Source organism: Ascochyta rabiei, chromosome 7 (genome assembly GCF_004011695.2).
Source record: "Ascochyta rabiei chromosome 7, complete sequence".
Classification (NCBI taxonomy): domain Eukaryota; kingdom Fungi; phylum Ascomycota; class Dothideomycetes; order Pleosporales; family Didymellaceae; genus Ascochyta; species Ascochyta rabiei.
The window spans coordinates 684,416-703,561 of record NC_082411.1 but is presented as its reverse complement, the minus strand read 5'-3'; the positions used below and the strand labels follow the sequence as shown (position 1 = coordinate 703,561).

General features: G+C 54.0%; 10 protein-coding genes across 10 annotated transcripts, besides 6 other annotated features; 3 read left to right on the top strand and 7 right to left on the bottom strand.

Moving 5' to 3' along the window:
• Positions 1–249: 249 nt before the first annotated feature.
• Positions 250–297: a tandem repeat.
• A 23-nt stretch (positions 298–320) lies between these two features.
• Positions 321–2,715, bottom strand: EKO05_0004794 (uncharacterized protein; the record flags this gene model as incomplete). Its single annotated transcript, XM_038939203.1, has 3 exons — positions 321–2,377; positions 2,434–2,629; positions 2,680–2,715. The coding sequence occupies 3 exons, from the start codon at positions 2,713–2,715 to the stop codon at positions 321–323; spliced, it is 2,289 nt and encodes a 762-aa protein (XP_038799343.1).
• Positions 559–603: a tandem repeat.
• A 1,379-nt stretch (positions 2,716–4,094) lies between the features above and the next one.
• EKO05_0004793 (uncharacterized protein) lies at positions 4,095–5,150 on the top strand (the record flags this gene model as incomplete). The annotated part of the gene is made up of 1 exon (XM_038939338.2): positions 4,095–5,150. One exon carries the CDS (start codon positions 4,095–4,097, stop codon positions 5,148–5,150), a length of 1,056 nt encoding a protein of 351 aa, XP_038799342.2.
• Positions 5,151–5,540: 390 nt separating this feature from the next.
• On the bottom strand, positions 5,541–6,152 carry EKO05_0004792 (uncharacterized protein; the record flags this gene model as incomplete). Its single annotated transcript, XM_038945664.1, has 1 exon — positions 5,541–6,152. One exon carries the CDS (start codon positions 6,150–6,152, stop codon positions 5,541–5,543), a length of 612 nt encoding a protein of 203 aa, XP_038799341.1.
• Positions 6,153–6,913: 761 nt separating this feature from the next.
• On the bottom strand, positions 6,914–7,236 carry EKO05_0004791 (uncharacterized protein; the record flags this gene model as incomplete). Its single annotated transcript, XM_038939389.2, has 2 exons — positions 6,914–7,147; positions 7,198–7,236. The coding sequence occupies 2 exons, from the start codon at positions 7,234–7,236 to the stop codon at positions 6,914–6,916; spliced, it is 273 nt and encodes a 90-aa protein (XP_038799340.2).
• Positions 7,237–7,883: 647 nt separating this feature from the next.
• On the top strand, positions 7,884–9,035 carry EKO05_0004790 (uncharacterized protein; the record flags this gene model as incomplete). Its single annotated transcript, XM_038939421.2, has 2 exons — positions 7,884–7,912; positions 8,048–9,035. The coding sequence occupies 2 exons, from the start codon at positions 7,884–7,886 to the stop codon at positions 9,033–9,035; spliced, it is 1,017 nt and encodes a 338-aa protein (XP_038799339.2).
• A 147-nt stretch (positions 9,036–9,182) lies between these two features.
• Positions 9,183–9,220: a tandem repeat.
• Positions 9,221–9,254: 34 nt separating this feature from the next.
• Positions 9,255–9,305: a tandem repeat.
• Positions 9,306–9,339: 34 nt separating this feature from the next.
• Positions 9,340–9,382: a tandem repeat.
• A 1-nt stretch (position 9,383) lies between these two features.
• Positions 9,384–9,466: a tandem repeat.
• A 14-nt stretch (positions 9,467–9,480) lies between these two features.
• Positions 9,481–10,429, top strand: EKO05_0004789 (uncharacterized protein; the record flags this gene model as incomplete). The annotated part of the gene is made up of 2 exons (XM_038939564.1): positions 9,481–10,082; positions 10,153–10,429. 2 exons carry the CDS (start codon positions 9,481–9,483, stop codon positions 10,427–10,429), a joined length of 879 nt encoding a protein of 292 aa, XP_038799338.1.
• Positions 10,430–10,850: 421 nt separating this feature from the next.
• EKO05_0004788 (uncharacterized protein) lies at positions 10,851–12,847 on the bottom strand (the record flags this gene model as incomplete). Its single annotated transcript, XM_038939463.1, has 7 exons — positions 10,851–11,189; positions 11,248–11,760; positions 11,813–12,069; positions 12,119–12,318; positions 12,408–12,433; positions 12,490–12,536; positions 12,586–12,847. 7 exons carry the CDS (start codon positions 12,845–12,847, stop codon positions 10,851–10,853), a joined length of 1,644 nt encoding a protein of 547 aa, XP_038799337.1.
• A 745-nt stretch (positions 12,848–13,592) lies between these two features.
• On the bottom strand, positions 13,593–15,063 carry EKO05_0004787 (uncharacterized protein; the record flags this gene model as incomplete). Its single annotated transcript, XM_038939215.1, has 7 exons — positions 13,593–14,004; positions 14,057–14,251; positions 14,313–14,440; positions 14,490–14,645; positions 14,699–14,858; positions 14,916–14,925; positions 14,982–15,063. 7 exons carry the CDS (start codon positions 15,061–15,063, stop codon positions 13,593–13,595), a joined length of 1,143 nt encoding a protein of 380 aa, XP_038799336.1.
• Positions 15,064–15,760: 697 nt separating this feature from the next.
• EKO05_0004786 (uncharacterized protein) lies at positions 15,761–16,340 on the bottom strand (the record flags this gene model as incomplete). The annotated part of the gene is made up of 2 exons (XM_038939264.1): positions 15,761–16,031; positions 16,090–16,340. The coding sequence occupies 2 exons, from the start codon at positions 16,338–16,340 to the stop codon at positions 15,761–15,763; spliced, it is 522 nt and encodes a 173-aa protein (XP_038799335.1).
• A 268-nt stretch (positions 16,341–16,608) lies between these two features.
• EKO05_0004785 (uncharacterized protein) lies at positions 16,609–18,312 on the bottom strand (the record flags this gene model as incomplete). Its single annotated transcript, XM_038939544.1, has 5 exons — positions 16,609–16,865; positions 16,918–17,285; positions 17,337–17,597; positions 17,649–18,015; positions 18,072–18,312. The coding sequence occupies 5 exons, from the start codon at positions 18,310–18,312 to the stop codon at positions 16,609–16,611; spliced, it is 1,494 nt and encodes a 497-aa protein (XP_038799334.1).
• Positions 18,313–19,146: the final 834 nt, after the last annotated feature.

Below are 19,146 nucleotides of genomic sequence, written 5' to 3'. Positions count from 1 at the left end.
TTGAGATAGGTCAGTCAGACTTAGAAAGAGGGCCAAGAGGTACATGCGATGACAGAAAGTGACACGTAACGACTGAATATTCATACCCATACCAACAAGCCGACACAAAACCATACAGCGGCTGATAAGAAACACGAAACACTCTGTCCATGTGGACAGATTACATTCCCGCGAAAGGTCAAAATCGAATATCTATATATACAGAGAAGGTGGTGTCATGCCACATCTTGCTTGTCACATTATATATCGCACACACACACACACACACACACACACACACACACACACACACACACAAAGCCTCACCGTCGCATCATGCTTCACACGGATCTCGTCCTCGGACTGGGGTGCTCATCCTCGTGCTCAGCCTCCTCCCCGGGCATGGCCTCGAAGCTGAATCTACGGAACTCTTCCTCGGCTCTGGCGGCCTCTCGCGCGTCGGAGCTCGTCGTTGTCGAACTGTAGATGGAGGATGATACGGTGCCGGATTTGGATGCCATGTCTGCTCGGTGGGCTACCGATCTTGTGGTAGATGGCGGTATCGTTGATGGCTGGGTTTGCTGCTGCTGCTGCTGCTGCAGACGTTGCTGTTGCACTGCGGCTCTCAACATCTGCTCGTGCAGATCTGGCTGGGGCGCGCGCGTTGAGTTGGAGCATGAGGAGCAGCACTCCGAGTGGCGCGTGCTTTCCTGCTTGCGCACGCTGCTGAGGTCGAGGATGCGCGGGTTGCTGTCCGCGGACATGCGGTTCTCGTCTGCTATGCGCTGGGTGAGGGAGATGATTTCGAGGCTAGACGAGCGCTGCTTGTTCAGCACTGGTGGGCGCGAGGCCAGAGCTGATGTTGGCTCGGGCATCGAGGACGGTCCGTCGGCGCCTGACATCATGTTTGCGGGTGGGTATGCCTCCGGTGAATTGGATGGTGCTTCTGAAACGTGCGCCTTTTCGTTGGAAGACGTCTTTCTCGGTTTTCTGAGGACTTTTCGGCCGTCTTTCGTGACAATCATGGGATAGGTGGCGCGCTTCTCACTCGTGTTGTTCTTTTCGTGCTCACTGTTGTCCATAGAGGCGGGCCGCGAGAAGTGTCTGTATTTTTTTTCGTTTGGTGAGCGCCCTGCGGCGTTGGTGGCTTCAATATCATCGTATTCGGGTGGAGGCGATCTTGTCCTGAGCTTGCCTTTGCCACTCTTTCCTTCTAGCTTGTACAGTGCAGCCTGGATTGTGTCGCCAACATCATATTCATTGAAGCCATGGCCGTCAAGCTCGTACTTTCTATGGGGTGAGCTTCTGTTTGAGGGATTGTTGTGTTCCATTTTGGCCATCGAATCGTTGGGGTGTAGCGTCGAGGTTCTCAACGGCCAACTCGTTCGGTTAGGAATCTCGGGTACAGGTGGAATGTCGTTCTCTACCATGGTGTTCCTATCGAGCCATGCAGACGACCGTGAGCCAGCCGAGGAGCGTTGACTGCCCATCGACGAAACAGACGCACGCTTGATTTTCCATGCCCCTGTCTTCTCATCGATTGCCAGAGTGGACGACGGGTATCTCAGTGAATCGGCCAATGTGCCCGAGTCTTCAAAGAGTGAGGTTTGGTATGATTGTAACGTTTCTGTGGAACCGTTGGACTGCATCGAGACCACTCTGGGATGCAGAGCCTTCTCAGTAATGTGGACGTTGACGCTGCTGCGGCTATAGTCTCCTGCCCTCTTCGCCCCATCCGGTACATGGAAGCGCAGATCGACACGCACAACAGCGTACATAATAACAACGATGATCTCAGTGACGAAATTGAACGCATAGAAGCAAGCTTTCTCATAGTACCATGGCGGATTTTGGAACTGACCCTGAGCGTTTTGCAAGGGAAAGGGAGGCAACCAATTTATGACGCAGCGGAAGATCTGTCCAGTTGAGACTACCGCGGCAGCGATCAATAGGATGATTATGTTGACCCTGAGACGGCCAGCTCCAAATTTATCAATCTCGTGTCGCGGAATGATCAAAGAGAGAAGGACGAACACGATAGGAGCGAAAGCGAAAACCGTAAAGTATGTCTGACCAGCAAGCTGTAGATCGCGGAAGATACGCAGAGTGTTGTTATCCAGTGTGAAGAACTGCCAGATCGATGTTACAATGATCATCAGCAGTCCGGCAATCAGCAGGGCGAGCGCGCCTCTGTGGACAATGCGGTAGGGCATCGACCATCCAAGCTTGGTATGCTGTGCACGGACGATACGCTGTGTGAAGAACCAATTGATCATGTATAAGATGATGGTGCCGACGTAGACGAACACGTTGGCCGCCATCGCGAGCCCGACGTTGTGTTGGTGGTAGGCCCATGCTATCCGCAATGACATGGTAATTATTCGAATCTTGCAAAGTCCTATACACTGTCAGTCTCTTCTCATGCTAGGGTGTACTTTCTTCAAAGGAACATACCTAATAATGCGCCATTGAAGATGAATTTGTGCCCTCGGCCTTTGTTGGTCTTCAAGATTTTGATATGGACGACACCAAATATGAGGTACAGAACAAGGAAAACTGCTGTGATGGGAATATCAGGTATCACATCTGGAAAACCACCCAGCCCCGCGTGGGTAGGTGAGTATGGAGGCTTCCCGTGCTTCTGTTGGCCCTAAGGGGATGTGAGTAGCAATTTTACTTGAGCGATCGACTTAAACCTACTGATGAGGGCTCGTTGGTATTGGAAACTGTCGACATGTTGAAGTCGAACGTGACAAGCAAGTCCGCAAATATCAGAGAGCAAGAAACGGATCAAGGAATATGACATGCGTGCGAGCACTGGGGGTCCGAGGTATATGAGTTCAATAGACCTAAGCATGGCTTAGAGCTAAGCCGCCCAGGTCAGAGACGTGGATGACGGTTGCAAGACGACGACATTCAAATTCTGGGAGGCAATTCCCATTGGTAGGATATGTCTTGCCGCAGCTGAATTACAGTAGCTCGACGGGCCAAAAGCAGCCGAATTGGCTAGACAGCACAAGCCCAACTCAATGTGGATGTTGTCAGTGGACACCGCCTGCGGGCACACGTACTATAGCGATGGTGCATGCAAGACAGTTAGTGCGCCCTATGTTGACCGAGCGTTTCACTGTGCGTTCATTCACTTCATACGATGTGTTGCTGCGGCCATTTTGTTGATATTCTTGACTGTTGCCGGAAATAGACCATTTCAGCCATGTTTGTGATGAATTATGATGACCTCTGAACATTCTGGTGCCGTCAGCTGCCTTGCTTGGGGGCCTGTGTTGACGTTGGATGGTTGTACCGGCTCTCCTCAGTGCTGCCGGAACGGTGGATGTTGATCGTCGGAGGCCAGGTTGCGGGGCCCCGATCTGACGTTGTCGGTGCTCCAGCACGCCGACATCTTGCTAAGCAAACCTCGTGCGGTGCTAGGAGTGAATGTCAGCATCAAATGTTGCGTATGCTCAAGACGCCTCGGTGTGTGCAACAGGTTTCTGAACACAGCCCAAGGCCGCAGGGTCAGCAATGCCGCGACAGCAGGACCGAACGGCGAAGGGCACAGGCCAAGCTGAGTATCTGCACCTTGCTGAGGGTGCCCTAGCTAGCTGGCGTGTCGACTCTGAAAAGAAGCAAAAGCATGGTTTGTTTGGTGCACTAGAAAGAGAAACAGATGCCGTGGGGTTGCGAGATATATGCTACAACTCGGATGCGCCAATCTCCTGCTCTCTTCGGAACGTTGGTCGACAGGAACATGCCAGCCTGGGACTTATGCTCTAGTCACATCCTGGTACGGCATGCAGATGTGAAGGCAGCCAAGCCAAGGCGCTGTTGTGCACACTGGGTCGTTGTAAAAGCGCACAAGCTCATCTCATGCGTCTGCCGGTCTTGGGTAGCACACCCCAACCATCCGGACAATAACAGGCTCTATAGTAGGCCAGTCTCGACTTGGGTGGTTCTGTGAGCAGACGTTTGTGGTGTTGGATGGAGAGCAAGTTGTGCCATCTGCTCGCGTGGTCGGGCACGGGCCGTTCTTCACCGAGGCTTCCTCAAACGTATCAAACATCAACATCAACGTCATACTTTCGATTGACCACCTTTTCTCCCAGCACCGCAAAATGCCGCCAAAATCGAAACAGAAAACCCTCAAGACCACCGCCAAACCAATTCCACCTCCGTTCTCGCCTGCCGATGCCTCACTCACGCCCCTTCTCTCGACTCTCAATCCGTCGACAGTCTACATCATCCACACCGACACGCACCCCGCGTGGTTCAAGAAGCGCATCTTCAGCGTTCCCGTGGGGCTCAATGTCCTCATCGCCCTGATCATCGCCTGGCGCGCTTACGCCATCGTCCCGTTCTACTTCAGCATCCTCGCGTCGCTGCTAGGCCACTCCAACCGCACAACCATCTACTACGCCGAGCAGACATGGGGCGGGCTGTTGTGGAAAGTCGTGCAGCGCATGTTCACTTTCTTCGTCGACTATGTACTGGTCATGGTTGTTGCGCCGTGGCCGTATGGGTTTTTCCTTGAGGCGCCAGGAAATCCGGTGAGCTGGCGGTGGACTGTGGGGTTCAGGGATGAAGAGGTATATGTTCGGCAGAGTCGGGGGTGGGGCGCGAAGGATCTGCTGGGCGAGGCGGAGGGTAGCACAGGGAAAGCGGGTGAAGAGTCGCCGTTCTTCAAGACGAGAATTCTGCCTGCCGTGGACAAGCAGAGGCTGAAGGAAAAGACGGGGTATTTGCTCATGGATGGGGATTTCGACTTGGATTTTTATGGTATGATCGCAGCCACACAGTTGCTGGACAAAAAGGACGTTGCTGCAGACCTGCTGAAGAAGTGCGTGCTCGTCTATGTGGGCGACCAAGAGAAGGGCGAGGGACAGTGGGCTGTGTGGAATTGTGGCGTGCTCGACGTCAGTGAGGGCACCGAGGCAGAGGCAAGAGACAAGGTGATCGCAATCAAGGACAAGCTCACGGAAATGGGCAAGGAGAACCTCTTCTTCAAGTGGGTCGAGCTGATCCAGTACGAGAGCAATGCGCCTGGCGGCTTCACACCTGAGAGGCAGATCGCAGCTGCGGACAAAGTCAAGAAGATATTCGAAGAGCAGGGCGTGGATTGGGATCAGTTCAGCAGAGAAATTGGAGGACTCGAAGGTGTGCCAGGCTTGTAACCAGGTGTTGTTCTGCACTGCATTGCGTTGCGAGTTTGTTATCATGATACCCTAAAGTCATCACTGTCAAAACTTCCGCGAATCAGGGAGGTATCGTCCTAAGCTTCCAGCCAAGCTTCACTCGCTCCGCCACTCAACGCACCTCGTCCGCGGATGCGTAGTGGTATCGACCGCCAATTCTCAGGCTGCGTCGAACATCGAGTTTGTTGTCTCCCTTTTTGCCTCCATTCGACCAGTACCCACTGGACGTGGATAACTGGAGCTCTTCCTGCTAGCTGCCTGTTCGGCTAGCCTAGTCGCTGGTCTGATATCGTAAAGTCATCAAGTCATTGGACCGCCACCAGGGCGTATCTTCGTGTTTTCCTGTTGCTCAAGTTCACCACTCCTCCCTCACACCTTCTGCCTCAGCAACCGATGCAACGACAACGAAGCGCCTTGCGTGTCCTTGCTTCTCCTGAAGCCTGGACTAGCATGTCGGCTGGACGACTTCGATGTGCTCGACTCAGGCGAGGTGTCGCGGTGCGACCTCGACGAGCGTCTGGATTCCGGCGTCCCGGACGAGCTCTTTGATCGTGTAGAGTGGCGAGAGTCGGAGGGACTTGTGGAGTTCAGCGTATCGCTTCGCTTGCGGAGTCGGCGCGTCGGTGTTTGTGAGCGCTTCCTCTTCTCCTTCTCATCTCTGGCGAGCGTCCGTTCGGAAGTCGGTGTGCGGTGCAGCACGGCTCTCTCTGTACGGCGATGTGGTGTCTCGGGCTGATGTGTCGGCTCACTCACGACCGAGTAGGCTTCTAGCTCGCGCTCCAGCTCTTCCACAGATCGCTCATGCTTCTGCTCTAGTTTCTTTTCCTGCTCTCGGCCTCGGGTGTAGGCGTCCAACAATCTCTCTGCTTCCCGCTTGTTCGCATCTGTGCAGACTAGCCTCACGACTTCGAGGATCAAGAAGAAGGTGAGGACATAGGAAATGAAGAAGCCGACCTTGGAGGCAAAATCGAGGATCCACATGTCGACCGTTTAGATCTCCTCTGCAGATAGGGCGAAGTGGGGATTGCAGTGGAAAGATATGAGGCAGACTGCAATCGAAATATAGTCCGCAAGCAAGGTTCTATGTTGTGCGCTATATCGCAGGCGGTGTAATGTCGGTGCAGGTGAGCTCGAAAAAGCAATTGGACGAAGTCGACGTCGAAGTGGTGGGAGCGTCACACGGCGCACTGTGATGCGTCAAGGCAAAGAACGGCGATACGACAGAAGTGCAAGTCAAGAACATATAGTCGCACAAATCCCCTCCTCCTCGTCCTCGTCGAGAAACGCGCAATCAAGCCGATTTTGTAGGCAGTGGTTGGCGTTTGGGATCTGTTGGAGGCGCGCGACTGACAGCTGAAACGGCCGCTGGAGTCTGGTCTCGGGTGGGTCTGTCTCATGGCACCAACTCCGCGACGTCGGCTAGCCGGATGCGGTATTTCTGCTTGCGCTATACCCCCGGACAATGACGTCGAGGAACCCTGATAGGGTCCTTGATTGGCGATTGGGATCGATAAGACCAAAGCATCCAAACGGTGTTGGAGTAGGGAGGGGGTGGGGCCTGCGACGAGGCGCGCTTGAGCGTCGTGGAGATTGGTCGTGAACGCCTCCACGCCGAAGAATAGATACGAACATTTGCCATGGGAACGAGGGGTGATGTGAGGAGTTCTCTAGTCTTCGGCCGTCTGTCTTTCCGCGCAGTAATGCCAAAGGACGTTTTCCTGCAATCGGCCGCCTCATCTTCATCAGACGCTCCATAGTGACAGTCTGTCTAGACGCCTCTGTCTTTCCATACCCGCCTTGAAGTTGAATGAACCTCTTCGTCTCATGCTGCGCTCAAAGCGCGAGAGGAGCTGGGACCAGACGAGCCAGCCTCCAAAGGTAGCAGCCATGAGCGCAACAGCTACGACAAAGTACAACCACAGCTGGCTACGTGTTCCTTTGCCGGTGATTTGGGTCATGTTCATACCCAATAGGCTCTGTTGCTCGTTGTCAGTATACAGGACGCATACGTGGGATTGAACCTTACCGAGGCAAGCGTCAGCGGTAGGTAGATGAACGTCAACATCGTGACGCGTCGTAGGCTGCCTGCAAAAGCATTGGCCGCTTTGCTCTCTTCGACTGCTGCTCTCGACTCTTGTAGTGTTGCAATGTTAAACATCAGGCTGATGAGGTTGTTTGTCTGCGCTGCTGCGTCGTTGCAGCGACTGATATGGTCGTCGACAACTTGAAGCCTCTTGACGTAACACGACTCCGTGCGACCCTCTAGGATAGGTTGAAAATAGGAGATATCGTGTTGTAGTACTTGAGCTATGAGGTCCTTGATCGCCGTCAAATGCCTTCGGACTCGGGTCCATAGTGGCGACAAAAGCGTCGACAAGAAGCAGCATGCCTGTAGCTCTTGCTACTCCTACCTCGAGAGAGAATCAAGGAGGAATTTGATCGCGCTACGAGCCAATGTGCCCAGGGAGTCGCTGCAGAAGAACGCGGGACAGGTGTCCCAGCTGAAAGAACAAGGCGGCGCCGGAAGTGCGGTAGTGGGCCGTGGTTGAGCGCACGAGCTTACGCATTTACATGATAGCTACTCCACACGTCCCGCCGTGTATCCGACCTCAGCCTCGAATCTACCCACCTCTGTCCGCGGGGACTATCTTTACCTTGCTTGACCTCGGCTCCCGAAGGTCAGAACGTCAGAACGTCGAGGCCAGCGACAACATGTTCGGCTTCGTTGCTGACGGCTTGACGTAAGAAGCCCGCCCCCGCAGTGATGCAAGCTCCAGGACGCATGCCTATCGTGAGCTCCTCCACAGCTACAGGAGCTCCCCAAAGGCCGCCAACGGCGCTTGAGCAGATGCTGCGGCTAGCTAACAGCATGGCAGCGTCGCCACGACTGTTCTTTTCCCCATATTTGCATCCTACAAAGCCCTCCACAGCTCGGACCCTGCTCTGCTCGCACCCTGGCTGATCTACTTTGTCGTCCTGTCGATCCTGACTACGGTCGAGAATGTGTTTGACTTTCTCCTCTGCTGGGTGCCCTTCTACGCGTGGATCCGCTTCTTCATCCACCTGTACCTGATCATGCCAGGCTCGCAGGGCGCTACCTTGGCCTACCAGGAGTACATTGAGCCCTTCCTGTACCAGCACGAGCGCGAGATCGATCACTTCATAAGCGAAAGCCATGACCGTGGGAAGGCTGCGGGCCTGGCCTACCTGGGCATGGGCATCGAGTGGGTCAAGGTCAATGTCCTGGGCTTTGCGCCTACCAAGCCCGAGTCGCCCAGACCTGCAGGCCAGTCGTATGCCCAGAGCCTGATGAGCCGGTTCCAGATGCCGGCTGCAAGAGGGAGCAACGACTTGTACGGCTTGGTCAACCAGGCGCTGAGCGGAGCAAGCGCGTTGTATGCCGGCAACCAGGGCGCGCAAGCTGCAGAGCTCAGCCGTGGCGCAAACCTGGTGCCTGACAACATCCGCAACAACGACGACAGGCTCCACTACGTCACCTCGCAACGCCAGCGTCTCGAGACGTTGCTGCAGGCGTTCGACCGTGAGCAGGAGAGCATCCGCACACAGCAGTCGACCGGTAGCCGATACCACGAGGGAAGCAGGACCCCGACTACCATCTCACGGAACAGGAGCGAGCTCGAGTTTGACCGCATAGAGCGCGACGAGGCCAGCCCCCGCCCCCCCTACCCCACCACCCCTCCGCCACTGGGCAGGCGAACGAGCAGCGGCTGGATGCCCTGGAACTGGCAGCGTCCACAGCCGCCGGCAGGCGGTGACGATGGTGACGAGCCTCTGGCCTATGGCAAAGAGCCTGGCGAGTCGAGGAGAGCACGCGCAAGTGGATTTGACCTTGGGGATCGCTAGGGCACGAATCCCTGGAGGAAGTCTTTGTAGCAATTGTGCGTTGACGGCAGGAGGGTCGGACATGTCTCCAAGCCACCAGGCCACAGGACACGCATGAAGATTTTTGATAGTCTGAATACATACACACCGACGCTCGTGCTCTTCCACTCCATGTCCATGTCATGTCCATGTCATGTCCATGTCCACCTGTGGCCCGTGCTCTGAATCGTGACGACGCGTTCTGCATCTGCAACTGCATCTCACAAGCGTGTCTGTCTAGAATCTGCATCTCACAAGCATGTCTGTCTAGAATCACGCACTCACTCACCACGCCACACCACGCCACACCACGCCACACCACGCCACACTACAACACACCACAACACATCACAACACACCACAACACAACACAACACAACACAACACAACACAACACAACACAACACAACACACCCACCTCGACACCATGGCAGCAACACCGGCCAGAAGAGGCGCCCTTCATCTGCTCATCGCCTCGTCGCGCAAAACCCACCGCAGCTTCTCCTCGTCACGCATCAGCGCCGCCTTCGCCAGCACGCCAAAAGCCCAAGCCACATCCACGACAAGCACGGTCGCAAAGCCCGCCACCACATCTTCAGCCTACAAGCCCGCAGCACCCGCCGCGCAGAGAACCGTCAGCCCCTCCTTCCCGGCCAAAGAACCCCCGGTCCCCACGACCCGCAACGCCACTGCCGCAGCCGCCACCTCTGGCCAGCGCTCCCTCACCGATGGCCTCAGCGATGCGCCCGCCGAAATCGAGGGCGTCGCAGCACACGACTGGACGCGCTCCTACCACGGCTTAGGCAGCGTCGCCTTCTCCAAGGAGCAGGGCGACATTCTGCTCGCGCCCGTCGACAGCGGGGACGTCGAAGTCAAGCCCGATGGCATTCTGTATCTGCCAGAGATCAAGTACAGGCGCATACTGAACAAGGCGTTTGGCCCGGGAGCATGGGGACTAGCGCCAAGGGGCGAGAGCATCGTAACACAAAAGTTGGTCACGCGGGAATACGGCATGGTTGTCCAAGGCCGGTACGCTCACGTCCACAACCCTGTGCTTGCACACGAAGCCGCCAGGAAACAGCACTGACGTTGACGACAGACTTGTCTCGATAGCGCGCGGCGAGCAGCAATACTTCGAGCCCGACGGTATCCCCACCGCGACCGAGGGCTGCAAGTCCAATGCCCTGATGCGCTGCTGCAAAGACCTGGGAATTGCCAGTGAGCTATGGGATCCACGATTCATCCGCGACTTCAACCAAAAGTACACCAAGGAGGTATGGGTCGAGCATCAGGCGACCAAGAAGAAGAGGAAGATCGTCATCAGGAAGGACGACACTGTCAAGTATCCTTTCAAGGAGAGCAAGATGGGCGCATAAACGTGTTGATTAGACGAGCGAGCAACCCACATATCAGCGGACACGAAAGACGCACGACTGAGCGGAGTGCGTTGTTTAGATACTGTAACATATAGACCTGTAAGTGCTGGCCCACTGGTAGAGCCCCAGTTGATGCGTGGCTGAATCAATCCTGACTCACACAGCACAACTATGCTTCTGCCTTGATATCGTAGCTTGACACACGACCCAATACTCGTGTACGCTTGCAAAGGTACCTCTGTCTTGGTGCAGGACAGCAATCAGTCACGTCCGCCTACAGTTGTCGACATGACAGTTCCAGATCTTGAGCAAAGCTATGTCAGTCCATGTCAGTGAATGAGCGTTACAAGGAAACCTCAACGAAACGGCCGCGTAGCAGCGTCCGTACCGTCTAGCGCCACAAGACGCCCAACTGATGGATTTACATGTCCACCGCCGACTTCTGCAACTCGATCTTCCTCAACGCTACCCTGAGTTGCTGACTCTGCCGTCTCATGCGTTGCCATCCCACCCACACGCCAAACACGACAATGGTCAGCGGAACGGTGGCGGCTAGCAGGACCCACCATTGACGGGAGACCCGGAGACCTTGCTCTCCAAAGTCGAAGAAGGTGGTGCTTAGGATTGCACAGATGAACGTTCCGGGGAGGAAAAGCATCGTCACCGCGGCAATGGTGATCATCGAGGCGGAGTCGCGCTGGGTTTGTTCCGCGATTTTTGCCGTGTCAGCGGCTGTCCGTTGATTTGCGAGATGGAATAGCTGGGTTGGATTGGTTAGCCTAACAACGCTCCTCAGTCAGCATTTCTTGCGCGCTCACCAGGTTGATGCGGGTTTGGGTGCGGTCATGGTAGGCTTGTGTCCATCGCACGCAGATGTCGCACTGGGAGATGAGCGCTTCGAACGATTCGCCTGCAGCCGTCGTGAGGTCCGAGGGCCACTCTTTGCCGCGCTTTTCGGTGACCTGTACGTACGTCTCGTGCAGGAAGCGGAGCTGGGCTAGAAGGTCTTCGCAGTCTTGTCGCAGGCCAAGCCAGTGGCGTACCATCTTGTGTAGGCTTTGAGTAGCGCTGTCGAAGTCCAGTCCCTCGCCGCTTCCAGGGCGTCCCAGGCTTGTGTGAAACTGTTCTGTATAAGATTCATCAGTATCGAATCTGGGCCGTTTGTCGGTGGTTGACCGAGGCTGATGCTCGATATCGTTCTTCTCGTTCCTCTGCAAGTGATTTCTGACAGGTACTGCGACGCCCTTCACATCGTGCCGGGAGTTTGACTCGTTGACTAGGGTGACATTGCGCTTGCTCTTGTCCACCAGGGGCTTCTCAAACGTCTTCTCCTATCCACAGCTGTTAGCAAGAACACACGCGCGGCGCATTGGACGATCTTACGAATTGAAGAAGCACCAGACGTCGCTGCCCTATGTCAAATTGCCATTGCTTCAGGCTATCGTCTGCCACCAGAGTGTCGAGGAAGAAGTCCCGATGAATGACAGAACGGCGCTTTTCATGCCGAAAGAGGGCCTCGAGTCTGTCTCGTGCACCAGACGGGTAGTTGATGCAGAAATAGGTAGTCTGCTGCTTTTCCCGTACCGCATGTATGAAGCTCACGCCTGTGTCCCAGCCACAACGGTACTGATAACATATCTCTGTCAGCGATTAGCCACCACCAGTGGATTCGACATATCGAGCAAGTACCAAGTGATTTCAGCTGTCCATGATTGTCGTAACGCATGTATCTTTGGTTACCCATCTTGGCCCAGTAACTTTGCTCCGAGTAGAGATTACACAGAAGCACACCAGAGAGTCCAGCCTTGCGAAGAATGCGGATCGTTCTCTGACGCGGGTCAAAGTTTCCTGGGAGCCAGCCGTTGTCGGTTTTCAAGGTATTGATGAAACTGAGCGTAGCCTATTAGTACAAGCAAAGAACCTTGTCGCGTCTCGCATATCCTTCAAGAGCGTGAGCGTTGATTTGCTGTTTGCTTACCATACTCGCAGCGAATGCGCGGGCAACTGTTCGGTCAGACATCAGGTTGTGTTCCAACGCAGAACCAACGTGAAATGCGTACCTCCATGATGCGCGAGAGTTCATCGTCGTCAATATCGCGCGGCCAATCTAGCGAAGCGTCAGGATGGCGACATGCCAGCACATCTTCGATCCTTACGCAAGTCGGTTCCATTGCCGTACAGAACATCGACCACAACCCCTTCTCCCGTCGCATTCTGGCTCTGCTGAAAACCCCAGGAAATCAAAGACCCGTCTTCGAGGTCGGGAAGACTGCAGTCTGACCACTCAGCATCCAACTGGTTTTGCTGAGATGTGGTTTCCGGCCATTGCTGCCACTTGACATCTCGCCGTCGATTGATCCGATCCGACCGCCTAGGAAGAGGAGTTTGCGACTCGAGTGCACTAGCATTGGACGCCATTCATGGGAGGAGTCCAAGAGTTGCTGCAAAACATTGAAATGTTCAATCTGAGGATGTAATGGAAGCTGACAGGCTGAAGGAGTCCACCTTCCTATTCTGAGGCTAGGTTGTTGGGGGCCAAAAAGGTTCAGCAAATGCCTGAACAAAACCATCGCCTTAGATATATTGCCTTGGTGATTTGGAAATTGTATTCTGAGAGCCTGGACACGGCCGGTACATCACGGGTGCACACATGTTCTTGAACTAGTTTCCGATCGGACGTCACAGAACTTGATACCTTGGAGCCATTGAGATGCGTGTACGCACTTGAACACAAGCGCCAATCACTTGTCGAGTTGATACAATGTTCGACGTAATATCGCTTTAATATATCTTGTCCTTTGTCTTCAGATCGAATACTTGATCTCAGCCGAGTAGTTCTTCTGGAATTACTTTCTTGCAGCATATCTTGCTTGGGACTGCATTTGGAAGACGAAAACCCATCTCTTTTGATACTTGATTTTTGGTATTGGCCTCATTCATGACAAATGATCACTCCCTCGTCCCCCGATCGAGTATACCTCTTTTTCTCATGATGGTTCAAAAAACCAACCACTATTCTTGCTGCATATTATCAAGGGACTGAACCGCGTGCTGACTTGTTCACGAGGGTGAGAGCAAGAGACGTTCGCAGTGAAACCCCTTGGTACCCTTTAGAGAACGATGCGTGACGTCCTGCACTCCATTTGCTGCATATTGGTCGAACCTAGGTACTACTTTTCGACCGCATCTCCATGTTATGTTTCCTAGACTCTATTTCCGCATCATCTGCACCCTCAGACGTCATTTCAACTGTTTCGTCTGGAAGAGACTCGTGGCTCAGGTCCCGCAAGCTAGCACCTCTATCCACGTTGCCACGCGAGTGGGAAGCGCGGTTCTCGAGCCGGTTGAAACGGTTACTCGAGTAGCCTTCGTTCTTGGGATGACTAGAGTCCGTGCCTGATTTTGGTAGGAACCTCTCGATCAAGGGTTTCACTGCTGGCAAACAGCCGCATTTTACACCGAACGTGACCTCGAGTACTTTCCAGAGGGCAATGAAGGTGCCTTCCCATGTCGAATCGGAAGAAAAGCTGGCGTTGCGGATGCTGACCATCCGAAGTATGCTCGCTAGGACAGCTCTAGAGACCTGTGAGCTTGAATGGTACCAATGACCTTCAAACTGCGACTTACACCAAGCCGGCGGAAAACGTAACAAGAAGGCCCAGCCGCCTCAACAGAGGCAGCTGGAGTGAGAAAAGTGTTCGCGACGGCCAGAGGTAAACGATAACGTCGGTAAGACTGTTTACAGCGCCGGATGAATAAAGGTAAGGGTTGATCAGAATGCATTTCTCCTCCTGACTGATATCCCAGTAGGAGGAGAGCGGACTACCACCCGTCAGCTGATGCACACAAAGAGAAGGGCGAACAGGCCTTCGCGCTTACTCACCGGCACTGGAAACACGAAACAATGATCTGGATGGCGCCCCATGCCCATAAAAATGTCATCATAGTACGGCAGAAGATTTCGTTTGCTCGCGAGGGGAAAAGAAACAGATACGTGTGGAGTATGGACAACTTTTGCTTTCAGTAGGCGGATCGAGGTGTTGGTATCGAAGCATCATACCTTGGTCAAGGTTGTCGCTGGTATGAAAGCCAAGTTCTGACTGAACGTCGCTTTCCCCCAGGTCGGATACCATTCAGGTCTAATATCCCAGTTGTGGTAGCCCGTGCCGTAGACCGCGCAGACACAGACAATGGCAACAAGAGCCGTAGAGAAAAACTGGCCATGGTTCAGTCACGACACTCAGTATGCCTCACAGTGGCCGTTCGTACAGCTGCAAGCACCATCAGAACATCGTCCATGCCTAGCCCACGCGTCGACATCTTATGGCGTGTGTACATGCGCATTTCCAAGAGCACGAGCATGACGAACCCCGATGTGCATGTTACAGCAATGAGAAGCGGCATGCGTGTCTCAGGATCAACGTAGTTGCTGCCGCGATGTTAGAGAGCTACTCGAGGACACAGCAGGTAGAGCTAGGAAGCGTACGGGTCGGGCCCTGAGTAATGTCAGTCCTGCTAGTCCGAAGCCACTATTGGCTGAAGCCAAGCTCACAGTTGGGGTTCTTCTTCTGCGCGCTGTTCAACGCATTTTGCTCGCGAGCTAACAACTGAACGGCAGCTGTAGCGGCTTCCATTTTACATCTTTGGTGTCGCTTGTGTTTCACAGAAGGACTGGATTATGGAGGGTAAATTGTGCCGCATTGAAGCCCAGGAGGGCCATTCACCCATATCTGCTGACTACAACAGCACCCTTCCTCCTGCCGCAGGAGCACGTTGCAGCGCAAGGGGCGACGCGTTGTCCAGCTCACGCAGGATTCAATCCTTGTGTGTGTGGGGATAAAGGCACATCGGTTCACATCCTGTTGAAGCAAAGCCAATGACAACCTTAAGGCGGCTCGATAAAAGGCTGCTGATTCGCTGAGGTTCGACGGGCACGGGATCCGGAGTGCCCACGCGCGGGACGGGACACCCGACAGCGTCATATCAATCCCTCCTGACGACTTGCCGTCTTGGGTTTATAGTCGCTAAACGCTTTATGCATCATGGTGCGCTGACCTATCACTGATCAAGGGATGACATCCCTTGTAAACGGGATGCTTTGCGAGCCAGGACAAGAACTGTCGTACGGCTGATGTTTTCGCTCAGACCGAGTTGACAATTCAGAAGTATGGCACTCTTCAATGGAAACGATGAAGTAACAACAAGGTTAATGCGAGTTCGATGTCGTCGATTGCAAGGTCATCGGATCTTATCAGTAGAACCCCACGCGGTCCGCCACTCTGCCACCAACCTCCCCCAACCTCGACCCATCCGGCTTCTCCTGCATCTCAATCACAGTCCAGCAAGATCCGCCCACGTGCATGGTCCAACGTGAAGGACACGGTGCTTGGGTGCCTGATTACCCGCGACTGGGAACTGGGCAATGATTGTCCTATCCTGGCTCGGAAACTCTGTGATGTGGCCCTTTGCAGCCACTTCCTTCAGGTCCGCTGCGATCAACATACCATGGCGACCGCCAGAAATCCAGACCTCGTTCAGGTGAGCGGGCAGGCCGGAATCGGGCGTGGATATGTGTGCAAGCCCGGACAGGAATAGGGAGTATCTGCGAGACTATGTTTAGATGCGTAGGTAGGGATGGCAATGACAAAGGGGTTGCCTACTGTACTTGTGCGGCATTGTTCAAGGTGCCCGCAGTAGTGTTTGGCGGTATGATGCCCACAAATGCATCGTCAAAGTCGCCGAGAGCGAAGTTCACTGCGCCTCGTCCTAAGACGGGCGGCGCGGCTAATTGCCAGCACTCAAGGCGAGCGGCGTTGTTGGCAGCAGAGATCGCAGTGATGTTCAAGCTGGTCGCTTGGCTGACAGCTCCCCCGGCAAGGACGAGCATGGTATTAATTGAGGAGAGCTTCATCGTGACGTTTGAGGTGTGCACTGGGTGTGAGAGGTAGATGAGCTCTTCTTGTAGATGTATGATGAGTTAATATCCGCCATGCAAGGCCGGGCTCGTCTAAGTGTGTACACTGCAGGAACGAATCCACTTGGATGCAGAAGGATCGTCCAAGGTCCTTGGGCCGCTGCTTTGAACGCCACAAGTATGAATTTTACTTAGCACTTACGCGCTCTGAGCCGTTGCTGTGAATTCATAGTCGCAGCCAAGGACGAACCCTACTGTACTATGCTCATGTTTTAGTATCGACGTTGACCGCACCGACTTTACTTTCTGCGCGCTGTTGCTCTTCAACAATCACATCGGCAGGGATGCGATCAGGTGTCTGATTCACCAACATAAGCATTGGACCAAACGCGACAGCCATCAGAGCAAAGGTAACGCAGAAGCCGATCAGAGGGCTCGTCTTGATCTGGGTGTTCATGCCATACGAGATGGCCTGACCTACAGCTTCAAGACAGCGGAACGCGGCTCCATTGCGAACGTTTGCTGTACGCGGTTAGCACTGGGTACAGTACAAGCTGGAATCGACAACACTTACACTGCGCATCGGTCGCGAAGGAAGACAGAAGCCAGTACATGTAGGACTGTGACAGTGGGCCTGTAGTTTGCACGAAAAAATATGGCAGGAAAGAACGTGCATACAGTCCATCGTCCCAGTCAATCTTGCCTGGGCTGTTGCTATTGAATCTGGTTTGCATGACGATGGACCAGATGTACACGCCCAGGTTCAAGATGACAACCATGAACAGACCAACTTGTGCTCTTCGTCGCTGGCTCAGGCTTTTCATGTCCAGGACGAATCCAAGAGCGAAGCAGCCAACGATACAGAAGAATGGCGACACAAGCGACGACAACGCGCGAGCTCGAACGCTGAAGTAGGTGCCAAGGTAGGTTGACCAAGTGCCACTGTGAAGTTGGTCAGCTAAACAGCAACCAAGTCAATACGGATCTGCCTACCTGTAGAAGAAGGACCAAATCGCCCAGAGAGCGGAGAGTAAGATCAGTTTCGAAGTCATGGTAACCTTGATCATCTTGAACTCTGTCTTGGTAGAAAGCTTCTCGGATACAAGGATACGTGTGCCATCGGACCTTACCACCCGCTCGAGAGGTGAGATGAGGAACGCGAACGGCAGGGCCATGCATTCGATAATCAAGAAAGCGACATAGGTATCTGGGGTAACACCGCCGCTTACCCCCTTGACATGATTCTTGGACAGACTTAAGCGCGTCAGTCAATAGCGCCGGACGCGTATACCATGCGGTGCTTACTTGATGGCACCCCCCACAAGCTGTCCCAAATTGCGAGCAACGATCCACAGGGCAAGATATTTGCCTCGAGAGTTGGCCGGCGCAAGCGACATGATCGTTCCGCTCTCGGCCACGTACCAGGTTCCTGTACCTATGCCGGTAAGGAAGCCACCAAGGATCAGATACCACTGGTTGCCAAACTTGCTGTTACAGTAGTATGAAGATCCTCGGATAGGAAACGAGCAGGCGCCGATGACCAACGACCACTTTGTTCCGAGCTTGTTCACGATGGGTCCGCCTAGCGCACAACACAGTGCTAACATAGTGTAGTTGATGGCGGTCGCAATGTTCGATGTTTGGGGCGTCGCGAGGCCGCCTCCACCAAGACCTGTAAGGTGTCAATCCAACCTCTGAAGTTGCTCGGGCTCAGTGCAGGCAACTTACCAGCGATAGCGTCAGCCATCGCAGGACCGCAAAACGCCTGGACACTAAGCAAAAGCATCTGTGTTAAGCTGTGCTGCCACATGCGCTTCCACAAGGGCACCGTTCTCGCATACTCCTCCATATTGATTGTCTCATCTGTGTAGTCGACGGGAGCATTCAGCGGATCGTTACCCTTGGTACGAAGGGCATCGTCGTTGCCGCCGGCATGGGTGTTGGGCGGAGCAGCGTCAAGATGAGACATGCTCAAGAGGCTATGAACAGTTCAAGGATGTCGTGAAGGATGCACGTCAAGCTCAGAAGCTGATACACCAACAAGCAGGACGAGACTCAACTCTTTATATGAATACCTATCGGTTCCTTTCTTCGACATATCTCCCATTCTCGCTTGTCGCGATATCCGGCTTATCTGTGGGCCCACGCTAGATTACCCCAAGCTGGGGTAAACGACCAGTTGATAGGGTCTGTGGAGACTTTGAAGTCATTTGGTTCCTAACACGATCGCGTGCTGCACAAGAGGGGCCGTTTTCGACTATACCAAGAAAGGCAATCTGAACAGTTGGGAATCGTTCCAGTCAGGCTAGGTCAGGTAAGGAAATGTCAAGAGTACGCTAGTGGTGTTGTGCCTGATGTGCGAAGTGGATGCCACGGTTGCACGACTCAGTTCCGCGGGCCGATGTCGTCGGCGGTGATTGCCCAACGTTGGTGACGCTGGCAATACAGACGCGCGCAAAATTGGACAAACTCTTCTATTAACAACAACGTCAAGTGGAGTCTAGACATCCAGTGGTTAGGGCATTGATGCCCTGGTGATGGGATGCGGCAATTAACGGATGACTGAACATCTCAACATCGGAGAAGTCAACCGTGAAAGACTAACCAAAAAAGGCAATCGTAGCAGTGCGATTAGCAAGCGACATCCGACGTCTGACCGGGGTCATGACTCCAATTCATTGGCCACATACCGCTATCAAAAGCTTCACTTCCACAGACAGTCCAAGTCCACGTCGTATCATCTTCCCGGTGGCGTGTTCAGGCAGGACTCCGAGTACCTTTAAGCAGTGATATTAACTCAGAG